Source organism: Aquila chrysaetos, chromosome 16 (genome assembly GCF_900496995.4).
Source record: "Aquila chrysaetos chrysaetos chromosome 16, bAquChr1.4, whole genome shotgun sequence".
Classification (NCBI taxonomy): Eukaryota; Metazoa; Chordata; class Aves; order Accipitriformes; family Accipitridae; genus Aquila; species Aquila chrysaetos.
The window spans coordinates 10,855,575-10,883,091 of NC_044019.1; the positions used below are offsets into that span (position 1 = coordinate 10,855,575).

A 27,517-nucleotide genomic window follows, 5' to 3' on the forward strand; every position below is an offset into this window, starting at 1 on the left:
AACTAGAAGTCTGGCTGTCATAGTAATTGCTTTGCAAATGAGTGGGAAAAAAATGAAAAAACATCTGGTTTATTAATTTGTTGTGTCATTTTGATCTTTCAGAGCAGAATTTGTGTACTAATGAAACTGCCAACAAATCTATAAGCTGTTCCTGCAGTCAAAGGAAATTTGTTCCCTGCTTGATTCAGGCTTGTTCTTTTTTCCAGATCTGTCATTAGATTGTAGTTTTGTTCTGATTGCTTAATAGGTTTTCTGTTACAGATTTTTGGCTTGTGCAGAAGTACCCCAATGTCAGTTGATAATCTCTTAGTTAGTTGATAATCTAATTATTTTTTTACTTCAGCTTACTTGTTTTCCCAAATTCAAGCAAGCCTTTTCTATTGTCCCAAACTACACAGTAACCCTTTGCAGGAAGTTCAAGAAAACCTCTAAATACCTGTTTTAAACAGAAGCTGTGTAACAGTAAATTGCTTTCCTGGCAGTCTGTGAAAGTGTAGTCTTTATATTTACGATGAGTCTGGTTAGTCACACTGTCTTCTGATCATCTAAGAGATGTATGAAGGCAATCAGACAGTAAAATAATAAAGTGTCTTCACTGGCAAAGTGAATTGTTGGAAGTGAAACCAGGCTTCAAATATCACCCAAGTTGTAGGGCTGCTTTAGTAATACTCTCTTCTGGTGGTAGTAGTATGGTAACTAAATACTTAGCTTATGGATTTGTATGGATTGTCTGCCACAACTATTCAGCCTTTCATTTAGAGGCCACTGTCACTCTTACAGAAAGACAAATCTTGTCTCAAGGTGTAGATGCATTCATAAAAAGCAACTTCATTTTTCTTAGCCTCTAAGCTAGTAGTAGGCCTTCTGATACAGTATAGCACTGGATTGCTGTCAACTGCATGAACATGGGTCAGTGTCAACCTAGGAAGGAAGCACACTAAATGGGAAGAAACACTTAAGGGTGTTGTCCATTCTGTTTTGCATAAAACATGACTGCAGTTTTTAAAGTGAAGATTGTCTTGTCTTTGAGATAGCAATCAACCATCTGGATGCTAGTGAGTCTAGACTTGTCAGGCTTCCTTACCCTCTACCCCACAGTGAACATCCCACAGGACTAAACTGCCTTCTTGCTCCCTCTGACTGGTAGCAGGCTCTGTAGCTGTGCAGCAGGCTGGTTTTTGAGTATATGAATTAGTTACAAAAGCAGCTGTTGTTTTTTTAACACATATTCCAAATTAGAGACAGAAGGTGCTGCCTGGAAACCAAAGGGCCTCATAATGCATTTGTGCGTTATGTCTTCCTTTTTGGAAGGCTGTGTGAAAGAGATCTATGAGCAATGAAACCCAAAACTTCCCTGTTTAAATGGTAGAGAGGTGATGCACAGAAATGTGAAAGTGGTAATTCTTTATTAATAATAGTACCATTTGCTGATCAGCTGTTAATAATTTCTTTCTTAGAAAAATGACTAAAACTTTCCAGGGAAAGCAAGTAGCCTTTGAAATGCCCACTGTGCTCAAAACCTGCTGACGTGCATTCTGAATCCTTCCTGTTTCTGCTGACTTGATTTGCAGTACTTGCAAATGTTCCCAAAAGCATTTAAAAATGAGCTGAGTTAAAAGAAATGATTGTGTATGGCAGTAAAGATAACAGAACATGTGAAACTTCCTTCTGATCTTATTCGGATGTTTGCTTGAAGCTGGGGGAAGCTGTACTATTTTAGCACATACTTAAGCAATGAGACTTGTTAGTAATGTTTAAAATAGAATCTTTATAACTCTTTGTAAATGCTACTTGGGAGGGAGAGGAATTGCATAGTTAAACTTGAAATTTCAATAAGAATCTGAATCAAAGACTTCTTCAAAACACAGCTGGAGGTAGGCAACTACAGTGAGACCTTTGACTGCAATGCTCTTAAAATTTTGTTATTTACTTAGCACAGCAATTGAAAAAGACAATGATGTTCTTTTACTGCTGGGAACTAAAGGCTTTAAAGAAGAGTTCTAGTAACTGTTACTTGGCTTAAGTTTATAAGATTGTTATTGAGAACCTTCATACTGACTTCAGTTCTGCATAACAAGGGACAGAAGCTTTTGAAAGCAGTCAGTAAACTATTTTTTTTTTTTTTTGTCTTAAGACAGAAAACACTTTTTCTTAAAAAATCAGGTACTGATTTTTACAATATTCTTTGGTAGCACGCAATGGAGAAAGAAGCTGCTTTTTCGTTGTTAAGTAGGATGGTGATATGTTTTGAGCTTGATTGCATGGCATAGTTCCATCAAAAATGCTTCACATACCCCAAGATCCAAGGACCTTGCTAATCTGAGCTCTTAAAATACTGGTATCTTGGAAGGATATAATGCTTTAAATAGCTGGGTCCTAAACCTGAAAAAAGGAATTGCCAAACCATGACAAATACTTTGTTGTGAAAGTCGATGTGGTTCAGAGTATACATACTTTCATCTGCTTGTGTTTTTTCATTAAGCAATTGGGTTGCAGTGTTCTATACTCCCTCTTCTCTTCTGATCTCACAAAGGCAATACCAGCATCATTTGAGAAGATGAGAGAATAGGGTTTATACTTGTGACTTTTGTGTTTGCTGATGGATTGTACGCTAACAGGCAGCTGCAGTTCAATCTCTTGGACTCCTAGCAACTCCAGTCTTGGAGACTGGTTGGGGTTTTCACTTACAGTAAAGTTTGTGTGAAAGCTACTTTCTGATGCCTTTTGGTGTATTTGTATCTCAGAGAAGCAACTAATGATATGAATGCTATTAAATACCATAGCAAGTCCTCAATTGTGTAGATCTCATCCAGTAGAGGAACACTGACTAAAATGGATTCAGCTTATTTAGTGTCCTCTTCTGTGAATCATAATAGTATCTGGTAATGGTATCCAGCATCACCTGTTCCTTTAGTCAGTCACCTGGAAACAGCTGTCATGTCATGAGTTGGCATGTTCTTATTGCTAAGTAATATAAAGCCCCCCGCACCCCCGGTTTGTTCACTGATTATTTCTTTTCCTTCCAGATCTTGGGCAGAAGACCAATTGAAAGTCAAATCCTAAGAGCTTGTAGAAACTTTTCTTACGCAGCTAGAAAATGTTTAAAAACTAAAGCTGTCACTTTGCCTTTTCTTGTAACTTTTTTTTTCTTGCCTCTCCTAAGGAAGGAAGCTATCTTTGATCTGCATCTCCCTACCATGATGGGATGGGAAGAAGCTTCTGCTTTTGAGTACCATTTTCTTGGGAAAATAATGTAACAGGAGGTATTATTTCCCCTGTTATAAATACAGAAGACTTTGTTCATCTGCTGCTCAAGCCATAGTTTGAAGGCCACAGCAGATAGACTGGCATGGCTGAATATCTACTCTTCCCTCTGGCCATATTGCTTCCAAAGAAGGGGAAAAAAAAAAAAAAAAACCCCAACCCCAGACTTTCTCCCTCCAAATCTGGATGTCTCGCTCTGTTTTTTCCTAATGTTAATTCAGATGTCTAGTAAAGCAAACTGCCCTGGACTTGTTTGCTGGCTCAGCAGGAAAATAGTGTTATGGCAGCAAACTGTAAATGTGACTTAAAGAAAACATGTCTTTGGGCAGCTTTCTGCAGAGCTGGCTGTTGTCAGAGGATCCAGTATAGCAGCATTTCACTGTCATGAGTATCTTCAGTAACGCTTCCTTCATGTATCTAAGTAAAATGTGATGTGTATTGGCTTTGGTGGTATGGACCTGAAGGCAACTTTCCTTTGCGCAGCATAAAAATAGCTTGAAGGTAAAGCTTCTTTTTGTTGGTAACTGATATGCTGTCTGTGCTGGTTAAAAAAAAAAAAAAAAAAAAAAAAAAAAAAAAAAAAAAAAAACCAAAAAAACCCCCAAAAAAACCAAAAAACAAAACCAAACAACGAAAACCCTCAAATGAAGGGTGTCGAAAGACTCAGATTTGAAGGGTATCCTTGTCCATATTGAAATGGCAGTCATGTGCTTAAATTTGTTTTCTCAGTTGAAAAAAAACTAAATAATAGAAGTTTCTAGAGTCGAAACGAAGCAACCCCCCAAAATGCATAGTTGCAGCCTGTAGGCATAACCTTTTATCATTGTCTACTTCAGTGTGCCAGTATGCTTTCTCTTAGTTCACTAATGTTACATGGCTTCACACATTGATGGTAGTGCTCATACCTTCACAAACTATAAGCTTATAGTGATAAGGTTTCTGTTGTTTTTATACAGTCAGTGAATGTAGTGTGAAATCTATGGGAGCTGTAGATGCATGTGGCATGAGAAATCAAACCTGCTTCTGCACTAGTGGATGAGAAGGACGAAGGACAAACTTCTATACTACTAAGATTGTGTATTAAATATTTAGCTGCATACTACATAAATCAGAAGTGTGGTTTGTTTTGTTTTGTGTTTTTTTTTTTTTTTTAAAAAAGCACCTTTGAGCTTTTTTGGTAAGGGCAATGAGTTAAGGATATCTTATTTAAGCTTTACTTTATGCAGTGCTATTCTGGCTGAACTTGCCCATCACTAAGGAATATACACTGATCTGACAGACTAGTTATTCTGGGCCCAGAGTGCAGAGGCTAAGGAGCTTATATAGCCTTTTAGGCAGCAGCATCTATCAAAATTTTATTACCCTGACTGAACTCTCTAGCATTCAGGCTTGCCTGATTTAGTGGATACTCCTTTATCTCTTGATTTGGGGTAGGGAGAGAATGTTGTGCAAAAAGTATATGTTCACATGCCCTTTTCTTCAGGAAAAGAAGTTGTCTGCCTGATGAGCTGTAAGCTGCTGTACTGTTCCATGTAGCTTTTACAAGCTTCTAAATTACAGCAGTCCTACAACATAAGGCTAAACCTATTTAGGGTGCATTTTTCTTCTAAAACTGAAATAATTGTGAATACTTTTATTTTCCAAATGCTTTAAAGCTCTCATGGTAATCTCGTTTCATGTGGGTTTTTTTCAATACTTTGGGATATGGCTCTATTATTCTATCTTTTTAAAAAGGCGTGCTGTTTTTATTTTGTTGCTACTGAGTTCTCTACTGTGGTGCACTTCAGGAAGTGTGTTAAGACCTTTTACTGTGATAAAGGTTTGATAACTGGTTTAACAGGAGAACTTGTATGGCAGACATATAGCTGCTCTTAACAGAAACAGGAAAACCAAAATTGAGTGAACACGTGTGTACTGCCTCTTAGCAAGAAAATACTTCAAGGACATAGCAGGATAATTCAGGGACTAGCTGATAGCATTGTCATGACTGTCCTTTAGGATCTAGATAATGGGAAATGGAATTAACACTAAAAGCTTCAGGTTTTGGTGGGTTTTTTCCTTTAAATATTTATCTAAATCTGAAATTAATTTATATCATGTGAATGTCTTGTTGATTCAGTAACAGCTCAGCTTTTTCAGAGTTACGCATTTTTCTGTCTCGGATCATTAGGAAGAGCTACAAGCTACCTGTGTTGTATGACTGGGAATATTATTTTTTTTTAAATGCAGGAGTTGTTTGTTTATCTGACACCTGTTGATGATGGTTTGTGATAACTTTCATGTGTTTAGCACAAAAATAATGTGAAGACTTGGTCCTTTAAGTCAGAGATAAGTGGATATATTTAGCTTTTTGCTCACTGTAGAGTGAATAAAAGCTGAAATAATACACTTAAATTTTGTGAAATTCAAGTACAGCAATAGCTGAACCCTCAGTTTGTCCCTTGGTACAACTCAGTTCGTGCTAGGTACAGCTGTTAAGTCTTGTTACTAAGATATGATGAGGGTACCTCAGTGGAACTGAGGAGTGGGGGAGCCAGGTATAGGAACAATATAGGCTTAATTGTTCTTTGTTTCCTTGCTTTCCAGGTGACAAGGCTCTGGATGGTTACAGTAAGAAAAAATATGTCTGCAAACTGCTTTTCATCTTTCTCCTGGGGCATGACATTGACTTTGGTCACATGGAGGCTGTAAACCTGCTCAGTTCCAATAGATATACAGAGAAACAAATTGTGAGTAATTCAGTCTCTATAAAAGATAAGCTGTTCTGTCTAATATTCTGCCTCAGCTGGATAGTCTGTAAAGGACTTTGCTTCATTCCCCCAACCCCATCTTAAAGCCTTATTTTAGATCTAGCAGTGATTCTGAAATTTAACCACATTTGTGCACAGGGAATCTTGTACTAATTGTAAAAGCTAATATGTGCAGTCTGCATAAAATTATTACTCTCGTTAAGAAACTGCCTTGAGTCTTACATTAAAAGGTAAATTTAATTTTCAGAATGTCTTTTTAAATCTTTCTAGGTGAGGTTGTGTTTATCAGGTACATGTGACTTACTAGTGTCTGAATAATAAGCCAAGTTTTTGATTTGCTCCCATTCATTTAAAATGATCTTTTGAGTATATGGTGAAATTGATGGAACACTTAAAAACTGATAAATTAGGGTAACACTAAACTTATCATTTTTGTTTACTTTACTTAATCTTTCTAGCCTTTGCTCTGCTATCTAAATAACTATTTCTGCCTAAATAGCTATTTCTGCCATAACTGTATGTCCCAAAGAATTACTTGTGGCATTAACAGAAAACATAATTTAAGTCAGCTAAATTCGGTTTTAATTTTCCTTTTTCTGAATCACAGGGATACCTCTTCATCTCCGTACTAGTGAACTCTAACAGTGAGCTGATTCGCTTAATAAACAATGCGATCAAGAATGATCTGGCCAGCCGCAACCCCACCTTCATGGGACTTGCTCTGCATTGTATTGCTAATGTGGGTAGCCGGGAGATGGCAGAAGCATTTGCTGGAGAAATTCCAAAAATACTTGTAGCTGGGTAGGTATGACATGCCTCCTTCAAATATAACACCGATAAGCCTTTTCAGCAACTCGGTTCCATTGCAGCAGCTTAATCCATGCTTAAAGCTATACAGCCCTGGGCTTGCAGTACAAATAGTGACAATTTCCAGTAACTGCAGATAATTTGATATACCTGAGCGTGGCATTGCTTGTATAAGCATACAAATACAACATGGAAATTAAGACTATATCAATATCTTGAATAGGCTTTTACAGCTTTGTTTTGATCCTGTTTCTGTTCTGTTTAAATGTGTGACAGTGAACACCCCTGAAATGTGTATGTTTTACTTCCCTTATCTCTCCTGATGAAAAGAACAAATGAATGAACCTAAACAGATGTTTATACAACAAATTTTGTTATAAACTGAAGCTCTTCTTTAAATGGTCCTGACTTCATAAGGAATGTGAGAATATTCTGTTGTGTGAGCTTTCTTTCTTCCTCTACTAGCCATGTAAACAGCAATTGCTGTAAATGGCTAACAGTCACCACCAACTTTCTGACTTTACCTTTGTATAGCTACGAGTCTCTAAACAGACCTGGCAAATGTTTGGAACTCTAGTTAAGTAAATCTAAAATGAAACTTGTGATTGCGGGGCTAATTTATTTTGAAACTTAAAATGTCCAAGTGGAAACAGTGCATTTAAACTCTTATGGATATTAAGTGTTTTACAATATGCATGGTTCTTGTTTTATAACAAACGAATATCTTGCACAACATGTTACTTTTTTATATTAATGTAAGAACTGTATTAATACTCTAAATGTCAAGCACTGGAGCTTGCAAACGTTGGAAATGTGCTTGCTTATGCAACACTAACTCTGACTGTGTCTATTGTGTGCACTGAGTTGGCGACAAGAGGAAGGATATAACGTGATATCTAGTTGTGGCAAAAGTCTTAGGAAAGACTTCTGAACTCTTGAAATAGTGTCTCTATAATGCCACGCGTGAACACTTACTATTTTGCAGAGCTGAAATGCCGTATGGGCCAGAAAGAAGAATAATCAGCTAGCACCTGATGTTCAGTATGTGTCTGGCCTAGTAGAGGAAATGGGGGAGAATCTATCCTGTAATTCCACCTTTCTTAGATGTGGAATTCCCTATGCAAGGGTGCATGTTTAGAGGTGACACGTTCTGGAGTCCTGTCAGGCTTGTTGTTGTCCTGTCCTGCACTGCCCTTGCCAGGTGCTATTCTCCATGTAGCATGGTGGAAACAACACTGCAATGATGAGTCACAGGTTTTAATAAGCTAACCTTAAAAAGTTCCAAAAATTTCCCTTAGGGTTATCAATCGTAGACAGAGCGCAGCACCTTCAGTTCAGACTTGTTTGAACTCTGAGCTGTGTTTATGTTCTGCAATCAGCCTTCAGGGCCTCATTCTTCTGCATTTCTAAGAATATATATAAAATGTGTATATGTTATATCTAAGAGACCCATGCAGAATGAGCAGTTAGTTACACTTGCAACTTTAGTGTAGCTCCCTTTGCTTGAATGTAAATTGGATGGAGGGAGTGGACGGGGAGGGAAGGAATAGGTTGGTTGTTTATTTTAACCGAGGTACAATTGGATCTCATGGAAAACTGGTAAATTCATAAAGAATAGGTGGACTGAACTTCTACTGGGGATGTGGAGGTTTCTGAACATTTAACCAAGATTGCACAGCATAAATTGCCTCTTAAAACTTTCAGTGCTAATGCTCTGTATATTTTTTAGCTGTTTGTGCAACATACAAAATGCTTAATTGACCACTTTGTGAAAGGGAGTTCACTGAACTCGAATAGTATCAGGCTGCTCTTAAAATAGTCCATTTCTGTGCCAGCAGCATGGATGGCAAGGTGAATAGAATTGTGGGTTGCATGCTTGGTGATAGCAAGCTGACTTGCATGCTAGCTGTAGGTACTGAAGCTGTTGAGCAGTTAATGATTTGTATCTGATACACAGGACCTATTAGGAGATCCAGCTTTGGTCACACGCATAATGTAGTGTACCTTAACTGTTTGACTTGAGTCAGTTTGGAAGCAACTTGTTCTTGTGATTAGATGAGCTTGTGTGTATCTAATGATGAACTTTCAGTTCTGATAAAAAGATGTGAAATGTGACTCTAAGATGCAAAGAATCATTATAGAGGCTACTAGACATTTGTAATGGTTGAAAACTTGACTAGTTAAACTTACTGGACAAAACTAAGAAGAACAAATACTGTACCAAAGGAGGAGTTTAATGAATTTAATGTTTCAAGTTCTGTTGGAAAGATGCTACCTGGCTAGGGATGCTGAGTCAGCACAAAGACTAGCATAGTGCTGGCCTGCAAGTATTGCTGTGACTTAACCACTGTATTTTAAATCCATATTTATGTCTTGCAGAGATACTATGGATAGTGTGAAGCAGAGTGCTGCCTTATGCTTGCTGCGTTTATATAGAACTTCTCCTGACCTTGTTCCCATGGGAGATTGGACATCTAGAGTGGTGCATCTCCTCAATGACCAGCACTTGGTAAATCAGCTTCATTATGCTTCTTGGGCCTACTATTTATAGAGAATGATGTCACTTCTGCTGTTAAATACACTATTAATTTATTTCTTCTTGAGTCTTTCAAGCAAGTGGTTTGCTGTTTTCTTCAGGCTTGCAGAAGGAAATGGAAGGAGTTGTCCTTTTTTAGTTGCTATCTATATTAATTTTAAATAAAGCTTTGTTTACCTACCTTTTTCTTGGAGATATAAGAATGGTACGCACAAGTTTTTCTTCTGCTCTGGCTGTAACTAAATTAACCTTGTACCTTGTGATCCTAAGTCATATTGCATAGGTTTAATACTAATTTTCCTAGGCCTTTTAAGACTAGACCTGCACTAAAAATGCAAGGCCTGATTTGTTAGTGCTTGGACTTCCTTGTCCTGTGGTATCCATGTTGTCATTCTTATCTTGCTGGTTCAGAAAAACCTGTTGTTCTAGATAAGTCTCTTGTTTTTTCCCTCTGTCTAGTTACTTTATCAAAGTAAGACTATTAAGACCTGTGCTTCAGCAGTAATAAGAGTGCTTTAGTCTGCAGTAATATAAAATGTTTGTGTTATACAAAGCCCTCTCTTCATGTTGGGTTGTCAGAATTCTTTCCTGGATGATCTGCTGCATCCTATTTCTTCTACTCATGCTTCTCTTGTGTAATAAGACAATTTGCATCCAGGCTTTATTTAAATATAGCTCTCTTATTTTAGATGTACTATCCAAACGTGAGACAAAGCTAATACAAAAATAGCATTAAATGCTCTACAAGCTTGGCAGTATCATGCTGTTGAAAATCCTGTAGGATTTTGAAGATGTGTAATTAGCCTAGCTGCTAGCCAAATAAGGGGCTTTTTAATGTGGGGCTTTGTTGTGGGGATAAACTTAGTTTTGTTGTATATTAAAAAATACTTTAAGTGAAAGGTGTTAATGGGCAGCATCTTAAACTGGTACAAAGTCTAATGTATTGGTTTGGTTTTTTTCCAGGGTGTGGTTACTGCAGCTACAAGTCTGATAACCACTTTGGCACAGAAGAACCCAGAAGAGTTTAAAACTTCAGTCTCCTTGGCAGTGTCTAGATTAAGCAGAGTGAGTCCACTGATAACCCTGATAATACTTTACTGTTGCTTAATTTACTCAGCTTTCTAGGTTAGCTTACTGTTGCTTATTTATTAAGCTTTCTAGGTCAGATTAGTTTAGTGTACCATTAAAAGTGAAGATTATTCAATTTCACTTCATATAGCTGGTTCAGTTAACCTTTTTTAACACTTGTTGCTTACAAGGGTAGAAAACTGTATTAGCTTGCTCAAACTTTCTTGGTGTAATGCTTGCTATGCTCCAAGTTTATGTAGCAAAAACATGTCTTCCTCTCTCACCTACTTGTATTTGAAAGGATCCTCATGATGCAGTTGAGTATTTAATCCTCATTTTATGTTACTGTAACACCAAAGAGTAGTTGGATCAAAGACTGATCCTGCAAACTTCTGCACAGAACCCTCAGAAATACAGCCTGTACTTTTAACTTTAAGCTTCTTATAAGATGAATCTTCTTCCCTTCTCCCTCTTTTGAGCTGCTGTGAGGTTAATAATCATAAGCATTTGATATTCTGTAAGTGGGTGTAGGGGGTTAAGCAAGAGTAGGAGGTGCAGGGAGGAGTGGAGAGACACTTTTGTAAGTTAGCATCTTCATGCTGGAAAACTTACGTATGGTTTTGTTTGATTTTTGTCTTTTAGAAAGTATGCAAGACGTGGGAGGATAGTACTTCACAAATGTATTTTAGACCCAGATTTATGTGGTGTTATACCCAAAATTACTTCTAGTTCAGAGAAATTTAATTTCTTTTCAAATATGAAGATTTTGTCTAATACTTAAAAGCAAGGGAGTGCTGAAGGAAGTGCATAGGTGTTCTGTAATGGAGCAGCAAGAATTAGATAGTTTCTTTGAGCAAAGCCAGTGCCAAACTTATGCTTATCCTAGAATCGAAGGGGGAAAAGAAATGCATGAAGAGGGGTACTCCGGCTGAAACCTAATCTAATTCTTAGCACACTTCACTATGCATATAAACTTCTTCCAGGAAAGCTATCTGTTCTTTGCTCTGCAGTGTTGAATGTTACCGAAGGTGTCAGTTGGTCCTTCTGCTTTAGTTCAGTCTGTCGTAGCATCTTGTGCTTGAATTCCAAGTTCACCTATCAGCAGTCAACTATAACACTGTATTTAGGCTTTCTGTTGGCTGAATCTATGAACTGCTGAACCAAAAATTCAAGCTTCTGGTTAAACGTTTTGGTGTTACAAGATGGTAATCTTCATTCCTAAGAAAAGCAAGTGTGCTTTCAGGAAGAGATTTCCTAGACTACTGTATCTGTAAAACTGAATTACTATTACTAGGGAACTTGATGGTATACTTGTAGTATGACAACTTGCACCTAATTAATCTACTGAATTAAACATTGCTAGTGACATAGTTTTGTAAGCCTCTGTCAGAGGTGACCTACAGTGTTCTTTGGCTCCTTCTCATGATTGCGCATCACTTAACTTCAGTGGCTGACATGCCATCTGCTTATTTTACAGATTGTAACTTCTGCATCAACAGATCTTCAGGACTATACATACTACTTTGTTCCTGCTCCTTGGTTATCTGTGAAACTTCTGAGGCTGTTACAGTGCTATCCACCTCCAGGTAATGCACAAATCACAACAGTGGTCATCTCTTTTATGCAGTACACTATTTCCAAACAGCTACTGTGCTATAGTGTTACCATAACTTGAAGTGCAAGCACATTGTCTTGAAGACAAGGATGCTGAAGTCTGTACTCTTGAGTGTTTCAGACTGTTAAAATTAAACACAACATAATTCAAAAGGCCACATAGCTTTGAGCAAAGTGTCAAACCAGTGTGCCTCTCACAAACAAGTTGCAACTGCTATTTTAAACATTCTTTAATGTTATCAACTATATTAAAACCTTGAAATATATTATAGTGCAGATCACATTTGGCTTTTGTTCTCACCCAAATAGAACTGTGACTTAGAATTCTTTTGCTGACTGTATGTTGGGGGAAGGTGAACTGTTTTTAATGTATCAGAATACTTCAGTTTATTCAGATTTAGCAAGGTGGAAGGTCTAAGGTAGGGATTAGGGTGTTGAGCAAAATGAAGTTGTCCAACGGCTTGTTCTTCTCCAGAAGACCCTGCGGTACGTGGTCGTCTAACAGAATGCCTGGAAACTATTCTTAACAAAGCGCAGGAGCCACCAAAGTCCAAAAAAGTACAACACTCAAATGCAAAGAATGCTGTGCTGTTTGAGGCAATAAGTTTAATTATACATCATGACAGGTGAGCTGTGAGAATAAAAAAATCCTCTCATAATAGAATTAATGTGAAAAGCTGTGGCGTTGTCTTGAACACTAAATGGAATTTTACTGGGGCGGGGAGAGAGCAGAATATGAATTTGCTCGCTAGATTGGAACACATCCACAGCAATGGAACTGAACAGTATTAATGAACTGTGTTGCTGTCAGCATATTTTTTTAATTGCTTTTTCTTGCTGCCTTTTTTTTGTGTGTTTTGTATTGACCCTACCACTCTAATCCAACAAAGATTATTTGCTCACGGTGTCTGAGCGGGGCTCACAGTGTCATTTCACTGGCGGGGCGTGCTAGCAGACACTTTGAGGCATTTTAAGAAATTTCCACTGCAGAAATAGTATTCTGTATTTGGTGTTCTCAAACATGTTGCTTTTAACCCTTTCACTTTCTCTCCTGTTCTGTGCAGTGAGCCAAATCTACTAGTCCGTGCCTGTAACCAGCTAGGTCAGTTCTTGCAGCACCGAGAAACTAATTTGCGTTACCTAGCACTGGAAAGCATGTGCACGCTTGCCAGCTCTGAATTCTCACATGAGGCTGTGAAAACACACATAGAAACAGTTATCAATGCATTGAAGGTAAATATTTAAGTGTGCAGTCTGTTTTGAGTGTTGTTTTCTCCCCTATCTCAATGCCCTCTCCCCCACTGCCCCAAGCCCCCGTCCCCAATTAAGCTAATAACACTTGGGGACGAAACGAGTTATTCTCAGAAGTCTGCTTTAGGTTTTTAGCTTAATCCTGCAAGATCTTGCTATGCTGGCAATGATAGAGGTCAGCTTCAGTTTATTTCTGTAGCTGACTAGTAAATCTGATACTTGTAGCTGTTGGCCCCTGTAGCACTTTGGTATCTCCTCAAGCTGTAGACTGAAGATGAATAATTCTTTCAAAACATGGAATTTCAAAACAGAGAATACTGGGCAGATTTTGTTTTATTACTGTCTTGCTGGTATTGGACACTGCAGTAGGTGATGGGGAGCAGTAGAGCAGATCAACTTCCACTGCAGAATCAGAAAGTCAAGAAACCGGAAAGATGCATTCCCAGGCCATGTTTATGTGAAAAAGCAGAAGTCGAAAGAGGAATACCAATTTGCATGTAAATTTACTTGCACACTTCAGTGTTTACATGTTTTCTTCCAAGCTCATGCTGTAGCATATTAATACATTTGTCTAACTTTAAAGTACCTATCTGTTCTAGCTGGGCTTCTGTTGATACAAGGCAAGCCCAACACTAAACCTGCAGGTAGCTAATTGCTCATTGGCCTGGTGACAATTTGACAATTGCAGCCATTTATTAGTGCATCTGTGGCCAGTGGTGCCAGTTACCCAGTGCATCATAAACTCATTCACCCTAGTTAGGGTAGTAGTGGAGTATTCTGTACAAACTCCTCCTTCCTTTCAGCACTTGCAGAGATTTGAATATATATACTACAGAAAGAAAACCTGATGATTTGAATTTTTGTAATATTATCTAAAAGCAGGAAGCTGTCTGAGTCTCCAGTGACCTCTTTCTGGGTGACTGAAAGTAAGAATAACATGAGAAACTCATAGCTTCTGTAAAGGGTATATTCAAGTTCATTGTGCATCTGAAGGATTATGAAAATGCATTTGTTTTGAATTTGACTATGGATCATAGTAAGTTTCATCTCTTTAGTAAGTTGCATGTGCTTTCCCAATAAAGATTAAATCATCTTTACCTTTTGCTGTGTGTCGTTTTGCAGACTGAAAGAGATGTAAGTGTACGACAAAGAGCTGTAGATCTCCTGTACGCAATGTGTGACCGAAGCAATGCCCAACAGATTGTGGCTGAAATGCTGAATTACTTGGAGACTGCTGATTATTCCATTAGAGAAGAAATTGTGAGATATTTTTGTTTCCTTAATTTTTTTCATAGCTGGCTTTGGCACCATATGTATCATTTATTGATTGGGATGCTGCGTAGTCTGTGATAAAGATTCTTTTTCATGGTGGTTTAAAAAAAAAATCAAACAAAAAACCAAACCACACAAACAAACCCCCCCCCCCCCCCCAAGTTTGTAGTCTAATAGCAAAGAATGTTCTTCATTTAAATTAAAGTAATGGTGGGGGGGAACCCCTTGGAAACTAGGAATTTTAAAAACTAATCTTGGTCTCAAGGCGTTGCATATAGAAAGTAAAGTGAATTTTATCAATGCTTGAGCAAATCCAATCTCTAGATCTGAGGGTTATGTCCTACTCTAGTCAGCTGTTTAATAGCTTCAAAAATTAGTGTGACAAATACTTATTTGTAGGTAGAACTTCATACTGAGTATGCTGTGACAACTTTCAGTCTAAGGATTCCCCAAAACAATACCTTATAATCAGCTAAAAGAGAGGCATGATAACTATCTCCTTCCCAGCAGGAAAAAAATGCAAGAGTTGAAATACTCACTTAAGAGCCTTCTTAGAATGGTAGCCAAAACCTGTACTTATGGTAATTATTTAGCTTAGTTAAGTGCTGAAGTTTCTTGAGTGGAGAAGTTAACATAGAATCCAGTGTTAGTTGAGTTACCTCTTGTACTGTCCTGTTGCTGTTGGCAATCTACCCTGATGTGGCAGATAATGTGAATTGCATTCTGTTAATCTACTACTCTTAAAAGAATAGGTCAGTATAAATGCAACTGATAACAAATTATGTGGATGTCTCTTCCTGTGCTGATTGTTTGCTTCAGGATATAGGAATCTTAGTATGACCTGAAAAAGTCAGCTATATTTTGGAGACTCTGGTCTGTCTATGCTAGCTTGAGTTTCCAGTCTTTTTCTTTTAGAGGTCTCCAGTTTCCTATTTGGTCCTGTCTCAGTGATGGTTTAGATGGTGGTTTTATAGCAAATGAAAAATGTTCAATAAATTGCTCTTGATTGCTTAGGTACACAATTGAAAAGCCACAGATGCAACATATTTGAATGCATTATGGGGAAGGCATTAGGTACCTGGCAACTGGTGTGTTCTGGCACAGAATTTCAACGTTCATCTTTCACCTTAACTGTGGGAGCAAGTGAGCAAGCTGACACATTTGAAGCTGAGGCTTCTGGGCTACCGTGGGGTATCACTAGGTGTATATGGAAGTGAATCTTGATACACAGCTTATAGTAGAAGCTAGTCAACCTTTATTCTCTTTTATGTGTATTCAGGTTCTCAAAGTTGCAATTCTAGCTGAGAAGTATGCAGTGGATTATACTTGGTATGTGGATACAATCTTGAATCTGATTCGCATTGCTGGTGACTATGTTAGTGAAGAAGTATGGTATCGAGTTATTCAGATTGTCATCAACAGGGATGATGTTCAAGGGTATGCAGCAAAGACTGTTTTTGAGGTAAGGATAATTGCTTTCAATTCACTTTCAAAATGAGGTAGGAATTAAGTAAATACCACGTGATCTAGCAAGTGTGTGTGCTTCCCCGTGTTAGGGAGGAGGATAAATATGATCCTGAATATTTCACAAAATGCTGCTGAAGCTTTCTGTAAGACTAGCATCATAGATTTTCAGAGCCAGCGACTGTATTAAGTTGAGAAGCTTATCTGGCTTAATGTAGACTACACCTGGTACTGTTCTGGTTTTGGTGAGGGAGGGTAGGGTGTGTTACGCTGGGTTTTTTGTTATTTTGGTGGATGGCATTGATTGGATGGCTTAGTAAGGAAATTACATTACTACATTTCAGTAATTTTCCAGGTAAAAATAGAAGCTTTTTACAGGGTGGCTTTTTTGACTTTTTTTAAAGTTTTCTGCATGCAGGAATCCAAAACACTCAAAATGATAACTTGATAATCCTTCTGGAAGCATATACCCATTCACTGTGTTCAGGATCTGATAAAACTTGAATTTGAGCTATTAAAGGAGAACACTTTCAAATGTCTGGTCTTGTTGCTCTGACTTTATTTGGATTCTTCCTATGGGCCTTCTACTTTTCTTAATTTCCTTTACTAAATGTTTAAGCTGACTTTCAGAACTCATCCCTGCTATGTGTTTCTTCATACTCAATAAAGACAGTATTTTTATCTTGGATAACTTCAGCACATTCTTGCAAGGTTTAAATTAAGTATGTTAACATCCTTCTGACACCCCTAAAGATGTAAGGGTTAACCTAAGCAGCTGTATCTGTCCTCAGAAGTCCACAGTGCTGCTAGATGGGCTTAAGAGTGCTCTTAAGCAAGTAATACTTACATTAGAGATTCTTCTATAAAGTCATACCACCTATCATGCTTTTCTCATAAATGCTCTGTAGTGCCTAGACCTATGGTCTCTTACAGGAATGTAGACTAGGAAACTGGACATGGAAGTGACAGAAAAGATCTTTTTTGATACACTACAGATTGATGGCTCTTAATGTGTTCTTACAGGCCCTTCAAGCTCCAGCATGCCATGAGAATCTTGTAAAAGTAGGTGGCTACATCTTGGGAGAATTTGGAAATTTGATAGCAGGTGATCCAAGATCAAGGTAAAACACCTTCTAAAATACTGAATTGAAGTAGTAACACTTTCTGTAAAGAATCTAATGTCTATTTAATATTCCTAAAGGCCTGTTAACAAAGATTCAGCTCTTGATAGTAATGCATTAAGTTTTACCATGTCTACAAAAACTGAACAAATCATTTTTCTTCCCATCTTTAAGTCCCCTCATCCAGTTCAACTTGCTACATTCCAAGTTTCATCTGTGTAGTGTTCCTACCAGAGCTCTGCTTCTGTCTACCTACATCAAGTTTGTGAACCTGTTTCCAGAAATCAAAACTACAATTCAAGATGTATTGCGCAGTGACAGTCAGCTAAAGAATGCTGATGTTGAGCTGCAGCAGAGAGCTGTTGAGTATTTGAGGCTCAGTACTATTGCCAGTACTGATATATTGGTAGGTATAAAGGTTATTTTTTTTTAATTATGCAGAACTCTTTAGCTGTGTCTTCTGTCAACAAGTAAACTCCACTAAACCTTACCTGATTGCTCAGAAATATTATTGCAGGAATAGGGATCCATAATGTGGGCACTGATTCTTTTAGTCTAGCTAGTTCAGCTACAGTCATCTTTAATTTAGAGCTAAAACTGAAGTTGTTATTGCTTTAGTGGGACAAATGACTGTTGAAGCATGCTAATCTGGAGCTGGGAAGCCAGTGAAAGCTGATGTAGTACATGGTCCTACAGTACTGGGATACCAAAAAGCTAGTGCTCTGTTTTGAGGGCTTGCTTGATAGTAGGCAGGAAACTTGTGATTGTGCTGATTTTTTTTTTTTTTTTTTTTTTTTTTTTTTTTTTTTTTTTTTTTTTTGTCTGTGTGTGTTGAAGTTTACAGTGTTTTAACCTGATGCAGGTCTGGCCAGAGCATGGCACACTTAGTCTTGACAGCTAATGAATGCTTAGGTCTGACTAGATCCTTGGGTAATCTTCTATGGTTTCAGTCTGGGACTGCTTGACTTAAGTACCATTAGGTCTACTATGATCTCTCTTTTTTTTTTTTTTTTTTTTTTTTTTTTTTTTTTTTTTAAATTTACTTTAATAGCACTGTACCAGAGAAGTGATATGCTCCTGTTCTCTTAAACAACTGCTTTGGGAGGACTTCAGAAAGTTAAAAAAAAAATTTTTTTTTTTTAAAGCAAGTCTATTCCATCACTGTACAATAAACTGCATAGTTGTCTTCTGTGTGGATAATTACTTCTGCTGTTTCCTTATGCAATCTATAAGGGTGTATCTCTTCAAAGACTCAGAAGCTGGTATGACTTTTTCTGTAAGTTTAACTAATACACTTTTTTCTGTGATAAGGCTACAGTGCTGGAAGAAATGCCTCCCTTTCCAGAGAGAGAATCTTCTATTTTGGCGAAACTCAAGAAGAAGAAAGGCCCGGGCACAGTTACTGACCTGGAAGAGATAAAAAAGGAGAGGAGCTCTGATATGAATGGAAGTGCTGAACCTGCCTCTGTCAATGCCAGTGCTGTTGTGAGTTTAAAAGCTGTTATTTCACTAATTCGGACAGTGTGCAAGTGAGAAAAGAATGGTTTCCTTAAGGTGGCTTTTTAGGGGTTTAAAACTTCTTGTCTCAAATTTTAAGACTATGGGTGTTTGCTCTAAAGTAGCAGGGGAACATACAGCTGCTTTCCCCCCACCGCATGCTTGGATGCAATTTTCCTTTGGAAATCTTATGTAAATGGGGACAAATTATCTGCAGCCTATAAAAATCGCTTTTATGTTGTTACTTTGAAATATACTGCTGTTAACTTAGAAATGGGAATTTCCTTGCTGGTGAAATTGCAGTGAAGGTGAGATGATAAAATTTAACATATTTAAAGGGAGTAACTTGAATTTCAAAGTATCATCTGTTCTGCTTTGTCTAACATGGTAGATATTTTGCATCTTGTTTCAGGTTGTTACTGTTTTTACTACAAGTGGACAACACTTAACATAGGTGTCCTTAAATCAATGTAATGTTGTTACTGTTTATTTGATAGTACTATTTGAGTTCAGTTATGGTAGACAAGGCCACAGTCTTGTTTATTCTGAGCTGAAACTTCTCATTTTGATGTCAGTTAAAGCTAGTAGGATGAATTGTTCCCATAATGTAATACTTGTTTCTGGTTTTAATGACTAGCATAACTTGTAATTACATTTGAGATTTAGTAGTAGACTACCTAAGATGAGGAAATACTGTAGCACACTCCCTGCCCAGTTTGTTAAAGCATAATCCTTTAACTCTTAGTTATTGCAGTGTGTAAGAGCAGATGTTCCAAGTGCAACATCTTTGAATGGACAGAAATACCTTTCTAGCAGAAAAGTTGCCAAATTTTCTTTGCATGCCAAATTGACTGAGGTGACTGGCAGTTAAAATTGCATTATGCTTTGAGCTTCACTTTACGAGTTGCAGCCATGTAAAACTCTGCTATGTTGCCTTCATCAGTGGCTTTGGTGTGACCCCTAGCTTAGATGCCAAGAATACATATATTTCAAATTGGAATTCCAACTGTTTCTTTTCAGTAGTTCTTACTAGTTGGCTTCTGAAAATTATTTTGCCAGGGAATTTTTTGTTATACTGCATCAAATTCAGTTTTTGGAGTATATGATAACTTTGAGTTGTTTGAAATCTTTGTTTTTGTAAGCCTCAATCCAAATGCATCTCATGACTTACCTTCAGCATGTCTGGTGTATTGTAGGCTGCTAATGTCTAATCCATGAATGTTTTGTTTAACAGTCTGTGCTTTGTTCTTGCACATGACTTGGGCACGTATGTGCAGCCTCTCTTGCATGACTCTGTCCTGGCTACTTGATTTGTTCTATTTGGGGAAAAAAATTTTTTAAAGGTCTTGCCTCTACCTTTAGTGTTTGCAGCTTGAACTAGCTACAGGCTCTGCTTTTTTGCTGGTTAGGTTTTACATAGCTTCTAAGGTTTGCCAAGCTTCAAAAACCTAGGATTAAACTGATAATCAGTTTTAAAGATGCTGTGATGTTTTAATTTAGGTTTGTGTAAAAGCCACTGCCTTTTTTGCTGGATTCTTCTTGAAAGAAAAGCAACACATTTGAATTTTATTCCCTGCAGTACTTAATTTCCCTTGAAACTGAGAGGGAGAAAAATATTGTCGTCTTTTTTCCTGCAGAATCAGATTCTACACAGATGAATTGTGGGGTTTTTTATTTAACTGTTAGATGGACATAACTCTCTTCAAAGGAAAAAAGAAAGCCACATCTGTAAATAACCTTAAGTTGAAATGCAAGGTGATAACTGCATTCATGAAGCCTCCTACATCCATTCAAAGCTTGATTTGCGGTGGGGAGAGGCACTTTACCATAGCGTAGCTGTCTATGCAAAAGACAGCTTTGTTATAGTTTTGCTGTAGTGTAACACCAAAGTGTCTTGTCTTCCCTAGTCTACTCCTTCTCCATCTGCGGATCTGCTGGGTCTGGGTGCTGCCCCTCTCACCAATTCAGCTCCCCCACCGTCCTCTAGTGGTAGCCTGCTGGTGGATGTATTTTCAGATTCAGCTTCTGCAGTTGCACCTCTTGCTCCTGGTTCTGATGACAACTTTGCGAGGTAATTGAGTCACACTGTAAGGAATCTGAAGAAGAATTTGTCTGTTAAAACAGAGAAAAAAACACATACAATAACTTTCAGTTTTTTTCCAGCTTATTGAATGCATTCCTAGGTGGTAGTTGTGCAGCAAGAGAGGTGTTCTTGAACTCTATGCTGGATGTGCTATCTTTATTGAATATTTCTGCTCGTGGGAAAACTGAGTCTGTAGTAATCAACCTGAGGATATTAGCCACACGGTATTGCCTAGTTTTCATGCTGGTTTTGCTGCTTTGTTAAACTAAGCTGCTTGTGTATCTCAATATATCTTGAATTTGGGGGTTATCTGGCCTGATACGTTTATTCTTATACTTTTATAGAATGTGTTTATTCTTATTTCCATAAAGTATTCTTGTGTCTGTCTGCTTATGGCAAGCTGATAATGGAACAGTGAGATGGATTATATCCAGAGATACTGGCTCTCAGAATTTCAAGATATACTTAAATTGTTCTGCTACTGTCTGACAAACAGGTGTGAAAAGGGGGGGAAAAAGTGCTTTTTTTTAAGGTGATTTGATACAAGTATCTTCCTAATTACATTACCAAGTATAGTGTAGGTGCAATGTGTTATTAATTCTGCTAATATTAAAAGTCACTGTGGCTACACTCAAATGCTATTTGGCTAGAATTTTGGAAATAAATAGTATAAGATGACAGAACGTCTTTAAAAATCTGTCATCTTACTGGCCAAATACTATGTTACTATTGTCGAGGACCAAATTTTGAATGATATGGCAAAGTTCCGATGCATCTTAATATGAAAGACATAATTAGTGAAACTAATCTGCCTGGATTATTGAGACTTTCATCAAAATTTTATACTGGGCAATGCATTGTTGCAGGTTTGCAGGGATTAAGACTTGATCCTATGTTTCTCTTGGAAGGCAATAAGTGATGCTTAATCGTGCTACACAATACCAAGACTTCAAGAAGCTACATAAGCTTGTTAGAGCTTTTTTTTTTTTTTAAGAGGGGGGGAAAAAAAGAAACCAATACTAGTAGCTTCATAAGCAGAAGTTACCTAAAAAGTTTTCTCTTTCTGCAGAAGAAAGTATAGCATTGCCCAACCCCTTGGTCTGTCTATAGATGATGAAATGCTCCTCTAATGATACTGAGAAGTTGCCTTTTACAGTTTCCTGCCTCTTTTTAGTGCTGTTGTCACTTTTGTTTCTAATCTGTTACTTGGGTAAGTCATTCTCTGTGTGCCTGTATATTCTTGCCTACACTTCATACTTGTGTGTTTTTAAGAACTGATTGTGCAGCTGTAGATAGAAGTGCCACTGAGGCTGATGAGACCTCTGCTTCAAATCACACATTGATAGTAGTTAATATACATCTACATTTATGGTTTTGGACTAAAACTTTTTTTGCTGTCACAATGAAACACCTAAAAGGACTTTGTTCTTTAAGAGGTAGAAATTTAAGCTACTGAACACCTTCAGCTGTCTCCTGTCTTTGGGAAGAATTGCTGGTTCCTAACAATCAGGGAGGGGTGGGGTGGGGGAGAGAAGTGGGGGAGAACATTGCCTAATGCCTAAAACCTTTCTAGGTGTACTGACTAGGGCAGCTAATAAATTTTTCATGTATTAAACTCAGCAGTGCCATTTTTGAGGAAGGAGGTAAAAGAAATAACTAAGCACTAAGCTGTCTTTACTAACTCCTATCTCTGTCGCTACTGCCTTTCTTCCTTTGTGCTGCCTGAACTAGCCCTGACCTGGCTTCATCTGAGGTAGTTTCTGAGGAACCAGCTGATACTGTGCATGATGCTGATGAGCTTTTTCACAAGTAAGCAATACTAAAACCTTGCAAGGCTGGGCAACTTCCAGAATATAGTTATAAAGCAAAACTATATTGTGCATTAACATAATACCAGCAAAACTAGAGAAACATGTACTGTCAGACTTGTGACTAGAACACCTCTGTAGATGCTGTGGATTTTATGACAAGCTCATGAATACACAGGTTAGAGTTGCCTTTATGAGCCAGTGCTGTCTCACACTGCTCTAAAATGAGGCAATGTCAGTTGTATATTAAGTTTTGTAACTATTCACAAATAAAGGAGAAACATAAGAGTTACTTGTCAAAAGTATTGAGATTTGGGAGTATGTTTTAAGTGCCTTGTATGCAAAAGGCTGATGTTTGCTGACCACCTCTTCTACTTTTAAGTGAAGGGTGACAGAAAGGACTGAAATCACTGCAGAATGGGCTTTCTCTCGAAATGGAAAAAAAAAAATATATAGTACAGCTCTCAGTTGACTTATGTGATATAAAACTGATAAAACAAGGGATTCTTTTTTCTTTCAGGTTTAAACAGTCAAAGCTTCAAACTTTTCAATTCTGCACCAACCTAATGAGTTTCAGAAGTTGTCAAGAATATGAATAAGAAAAATCTTAGTTTGTTGCCTGGTCCTTTATAGACTCTGTGTGTGTATCTAGCATATTGTGGCTTCCTTCATAGTTTCTCAGACATCCTATCAAATAACTTCAGTTCTTTTAGTGTCCTACAAGTGGTGGTTTTGGTTGTAAAATTGTCTTTTCTAACTGCAGTTTTCTGCAAAGGCCTCTCTCTCAGACTGATGCACTCTAGGTTAACCACAATCTTCATCCTCTGTATAAACCCTGAATTTTGTGGTTCTAAGTGTTGTTTAATATGGCTCAATTTAAAACACGTTTTCCCTCTCTTCCCCTAGGTTTGTGTGTAAAAATAACGGGGTCTTATTTGAGAATCAGTTGCTACAAATTGGATTGAAATCTGAATTTCGACAGAACCTGGGTAAGATCTTTCAGACCAGGTGATTAGCTGTCTGCGTTATCAGTGGCAATGCCAGCATGATATTGCACATAGGACTTGCTTTTCAGCTACTCTAAGAGGGAAATGTGATTTCAGACCTAACCTGTCTTAAGATCTTCGCTGTTCTTGTGTCCTTGGCTTCTATGTGGGTTCTTGTTTCCTTAAACTTTTTGGTTGTTTTGGTAGCTGAGATGAAATGGGAGTGTTAAGTGGTACTGTAAGCTCCAGCTCTTCCTGCCTAGTTGTAAGGCTGGTACAGCCAGGGTTATAAAGGACCATTCTCCTCAACTTTTGTATCCTACAGTATAGCTTATTATAATATGATACACAAGACATTTCAGACATGTCTAGCATAGTACATTAATGCACAAGATACTAAAAACATCTAGGAAAGAGCTGGGAATCAAACACAGACCAGCACTAGGATTGATTACTTCTCCCCTTCTGCATCACTATTGGTACCATAATAGCTTCTTTACATAGAAAGTAATGTTCTCTGGCAACTAAAAGACTTCTGCTGATTATTTAACTGCCTGTGTGATGGCTACTGTGGGAGAGGTCTGATAGTTTGTTTTATCTATTATTTAATTTTGAACTGTTAATATCTTGGTAAGATAAACCATATGAATTATGCTTTGTTTTTTAAACATTGTTTTAAAGAAAGGTAGAAGGACAATGTATTAGGTACTTGAAGCACAAGTAGTTCAATATGATTACATATGACATACCTAAAAATCCTGATGTCTTTTGTTTTCTTTCTAGGACGTATGTTCATATTCTATGGTAATAAGACATCAACACAGTTCTTGAATTTTACTCCAACAGTAATCTGCTCAGATGACCTACAGTCAAATATCCTTAAATGCAGTAGCCTGTGTCTGTTCTTACTTGGGTTTTGTGTTTTATGCCACACAGAATTTTAATATAGCTGCTGGATCAAGACATGGTGTCCTTGAACATGAAGAAATTATAAACTTGCTGATAACTTTCTGAAGTTCTTGTAGAAAGAGCAAGTCTTGCGCAGAGATGGAAGATTCTTTCCTTAAAGTTCTGGTTACAAACACAAATTTTACTGTTGAAATAAGGAGAAATTAGGCTGGACAAATGCGTAATGCAATTCTGTAGCTTTCTTCACGGTCATGAAGTAGCAGGGGTATAGATGTGGTGTCCTTCAAGCCCTGTGTTAGCAGATAACCTCAGACTTGAGATGGAGGTAGAAGAATACATGTACATAAAGATGATGATGCTTTAAAATAAGCTCTTAATTTACAGTTTGTCCTTAACGCTTGGTATTGCAAATTTAGGATTTCTGGGAGACTACGTAATCAAGCTTGTTTGACTCAAAGTGTCACTGTAATGTTCACATTGAAACGAGATAGTCCAGTGGTTTTTATTGTGAATTCAGTGCTTTCATAGCTTTTTGAGAGCATCTTTTTTTAAGAATATCCAAATAACTGAGAGTTGTGGGGGTTATTGCTAATAGGTGTGTCAGGGGAGGGGGGGGGGGGGGGGGGGAGAGACACCAAAACATAAAAAAAAAAAAACCACCAAAACTTTTTTGCTGTACAAGAATTGAGCTTTGAATATTCAGTAGCATGTAGAGAATGAATGGACACGATGCTAATTCCTCATGTAGCTTATTGGAGGATTTGCGGGGTTTTTTTCAAGTTATCAATTCATTGATCAGTTTCCTTAACCACTTCTTATGCCTGAATCTTCAGACAAAACCTGTTGACCCCACAGTGGATGGAGGTGCACAGGTTCAACAGGTTGTGAACATTGAATGTGTGTCAGACTTTATGGAAGCTCCAATCCTGAACATTCAATTCAGGTAAAACACAGGATTCAAATGCTAGTGAATTAATTAGGTGAAAGATATTAGATTTGGCCTTGTCTACCCAAGACAGCTTTGCGTGTTCATATTCTACACTTCAGTCAGAGGATGACTTACTTGAAAAATTGATCTAGCTAAGCTTTAAGCTACTAGGGGAGGTAGGGAATCCACTTGGAACAATGTGATTAAAAAAAAAAAAAAAGAAAAACTAATCAAGAAGCCACTACTGATAAAATGTCTCTGACTTCTTTTTCTGCGATCTGTATAAAACAGCAGTCTTCCTGTTTGCTTAAGAAATCTTGACAGGAATATATGCAGTAATGTCTCCCCTCTGGAAACCAAGAACACTTCTGCAAACAACATGGATTGGAAATGCATGCAGCCAAATAGAATCTTGTTATGTCCACTCAACATAAGCCTTTGGGGAATCCTGATTTCTGGGCTACATTCTGTTATTCTAGTTTAAACTGGTTCTTACTGGTATGTTTTCACAGGGATGTGTTTTCACTTCTTTGATGGGTGCTATCTAGAAAGATAACAACTTATGCTGAAACTGAGAGATCCTTATTAGGCGTTCTGCCAGTTCACTTTCATGTGCCATCTAAGCAGAGCAAATAAATTTATTAAACAATGGATTAAAACTGTATCTTAGAAATAGTGTTATCTGCAGTTGATGGATTTTAATTGTAAACAGTTGCACCTTAGTGTTCATCCTCAATTGCTCGGTTGATTTATGCTGAGAGACTGCTGACACTGTGCTGCATACACCGTGTTCTTTCTATTCCATATGCAGGTATGGTGGAACATTTCAAAACCTTTCGGTAAAATTACCCATCACACTGAATAAATTTTTCCAGCCGACAGAGATGTCTTCTCAAGACTTTTTTCAGCGTTGGAAGCAACTGAGCAAGTAAGACTTTGTCTGTACTTGAGCTTGGGGCTCTTGTGGTGGGCCAAGAGAAGAAAACGGGTATATTGTGAATGTAGCTGCTGCATGCCCCATCCCATACTTAATCCTGTGAGTTACAAGCTCTCCCGATATAATTAGTTGCTGTTGAACAATGCTGTACTTAATACAGGTGTTATACCATGTATTCATTTTGCCTTGTCTTGCAGTCCAAAACAAGAAGTACAGAATATCTTTAAAGCAAAACACCCGATGGATGCAGAGATCACAAAAGCAAAGGTGGGTGGTAGTATGGTGTCTTTAATTCATAACGTAAGGGTAGTGCTATAAGCAAACTTTGTACGTCTTGTTTTGTATGGCAATTGGATCATCCTGTTAAAGCGTAAGTCCATGTTGTGTAACAGACCCTTGGCAGTGCTGGGTTAAATGGACTGTTTCTCAGTGTGGCTTGAATTAGATAGTTTTCAATAGCAGCTGAAAACTTGAAGCATTTAAGAAAACACCAATTTGGTGCTTAAAACTGAATTGGAAGATACTTCAAGCCTTAATTTATACCAGAGTTACTAGTTAGAAAAGAAACCAAGTGACTTTTTGTAGAACTGGCTGCCTTAGGCAAAACAGAAGTGACTAGTGTAAGACAGAAATAGCTTTATCAAAAACAGGAGAGACTTACGTTGAATTTAACTTATTTCTCGGTTGTTTTTGAGAAGAACCATATTTTTTTTTTTTTCCCAGAAACAGTTCATTATCAGGGTCACTCTGTCACTTCAAAAAATCTGTTGTAATAAATTTGGTATTGGATAATTCTTTAATGTCTTGAACACTTCAAATAAAAATTAGTCTTCTACTTGTTTTGCTAGTTGGTGGTGGCTGTGCTTGGGTAGAATTGGTATTGATGTCCTGCTGTCCCAACATCTAAATCTTCTGGGCTTCTTTCATAGATAATTGGCTTTGGGTCAGCCCTACTTGAGGAGGTAGATCCCAATCCTGCTAACTTTGTTGGTGCTGGTATCATCCATACAAAAACTACTCAGATTGGATGCTTGCTGCGCCTTGAACCCAACCTCCAGGCACAGGTAATCTGTTTAAGTATCTACAGCTTAAATACAAGTTCTTGTCTGAAATAAATATCTGTGTATATCTGAAACTTCTTAAGGTATTTATTTAAAATCACTATTGCAATAGCTAATTGTGACTGCAGACTCCAACATGAAATGAAATTATAGCAGCTAAT

The 27,517-nt window shown here is 37.7% G+C and overlaps 1 protein-coding gene across 5 annotated transcripts in view; it reads left to right on the top strand.

Moving 5' to 3' along the window:
- Nucleotides 1-27,517, top strand: part of AP2A2 (adaptor related protein complex 2 subunit alpha 2) — a 48,764-nt gene that overhangs the window by 17,898 nt on the left and 3,349 nt on the right. For 2 of the 5 annotated variants that reach the window (XM_030038624.1, XM_041129091.1), the window contains exons 3-22: nt 5,851-5,993; nt 6,622-6,815; nt 9,201-9,330; nt 10,321-10,422; nt 11,903-12,011; nt 12,515-12,665; nt 13,104-13,272; nt 14,413-14,550; nt 15,842-16,024; nt 17,050-17,147; nt 17,322-17,553; nt 18,459-18,632; nt 20,552-20,715; nt 22,459-22,536; nt 23,442-23,524; nt 24,305-24,394; nt 25,250-25,373; nt 26,170-26,286; nt 26,493-26,562; nt 27,225-27,359. In XM_030038624.1, the coding sequence (XP_029894484.1) occupies nt 5,851-5,993; nt 6,622-6,815; nt 9,201-9,330; nt 10,321-10,422; nt 11,903-12,011; nt 12,515-12,665; nt 13,104-13,272; nt 14,413-14,550; nt 15,842-16,024; nt 17,050-17,147; nt 17,322-17,553; nt 18,459-18,632; nt 20,552-20,715; nt 22,459-22,536; nt 23,442-23,524; nt 24,305-24,394; nt 25,250-25,373; nt 26,170-26,286; nt 26,493-26,562; nt 27,225-27,359 (2,684 nt within the window). The remainder of the gene's footprint in view (nt 1-5,850; nt 5,994-6,621; nt 6,816-9,200; nt 9,331-10,320; nt 10,423-11,902; nt 12,012-12,514; nt 12,666-13,103; nt 13,273-14,412; nt 14,551-15,841; nt 16,025-17,049; nt 17,148-17,321; nt 17,554-18,458; nt 18,633-20,551; nt 20,716-22,458; nt 22,537-23,441; nt 23,525-24,304; nt 24,395-25,249; nt 25,374-26,169; nt 26,287-26,492; nt 26,563-27,224; nt 27,360-27,517) is intronic. The other 3 variants (XM_030038625.1, XM_030038626.1, XM_030038627.1) reach the window with 3 other exon arrangements.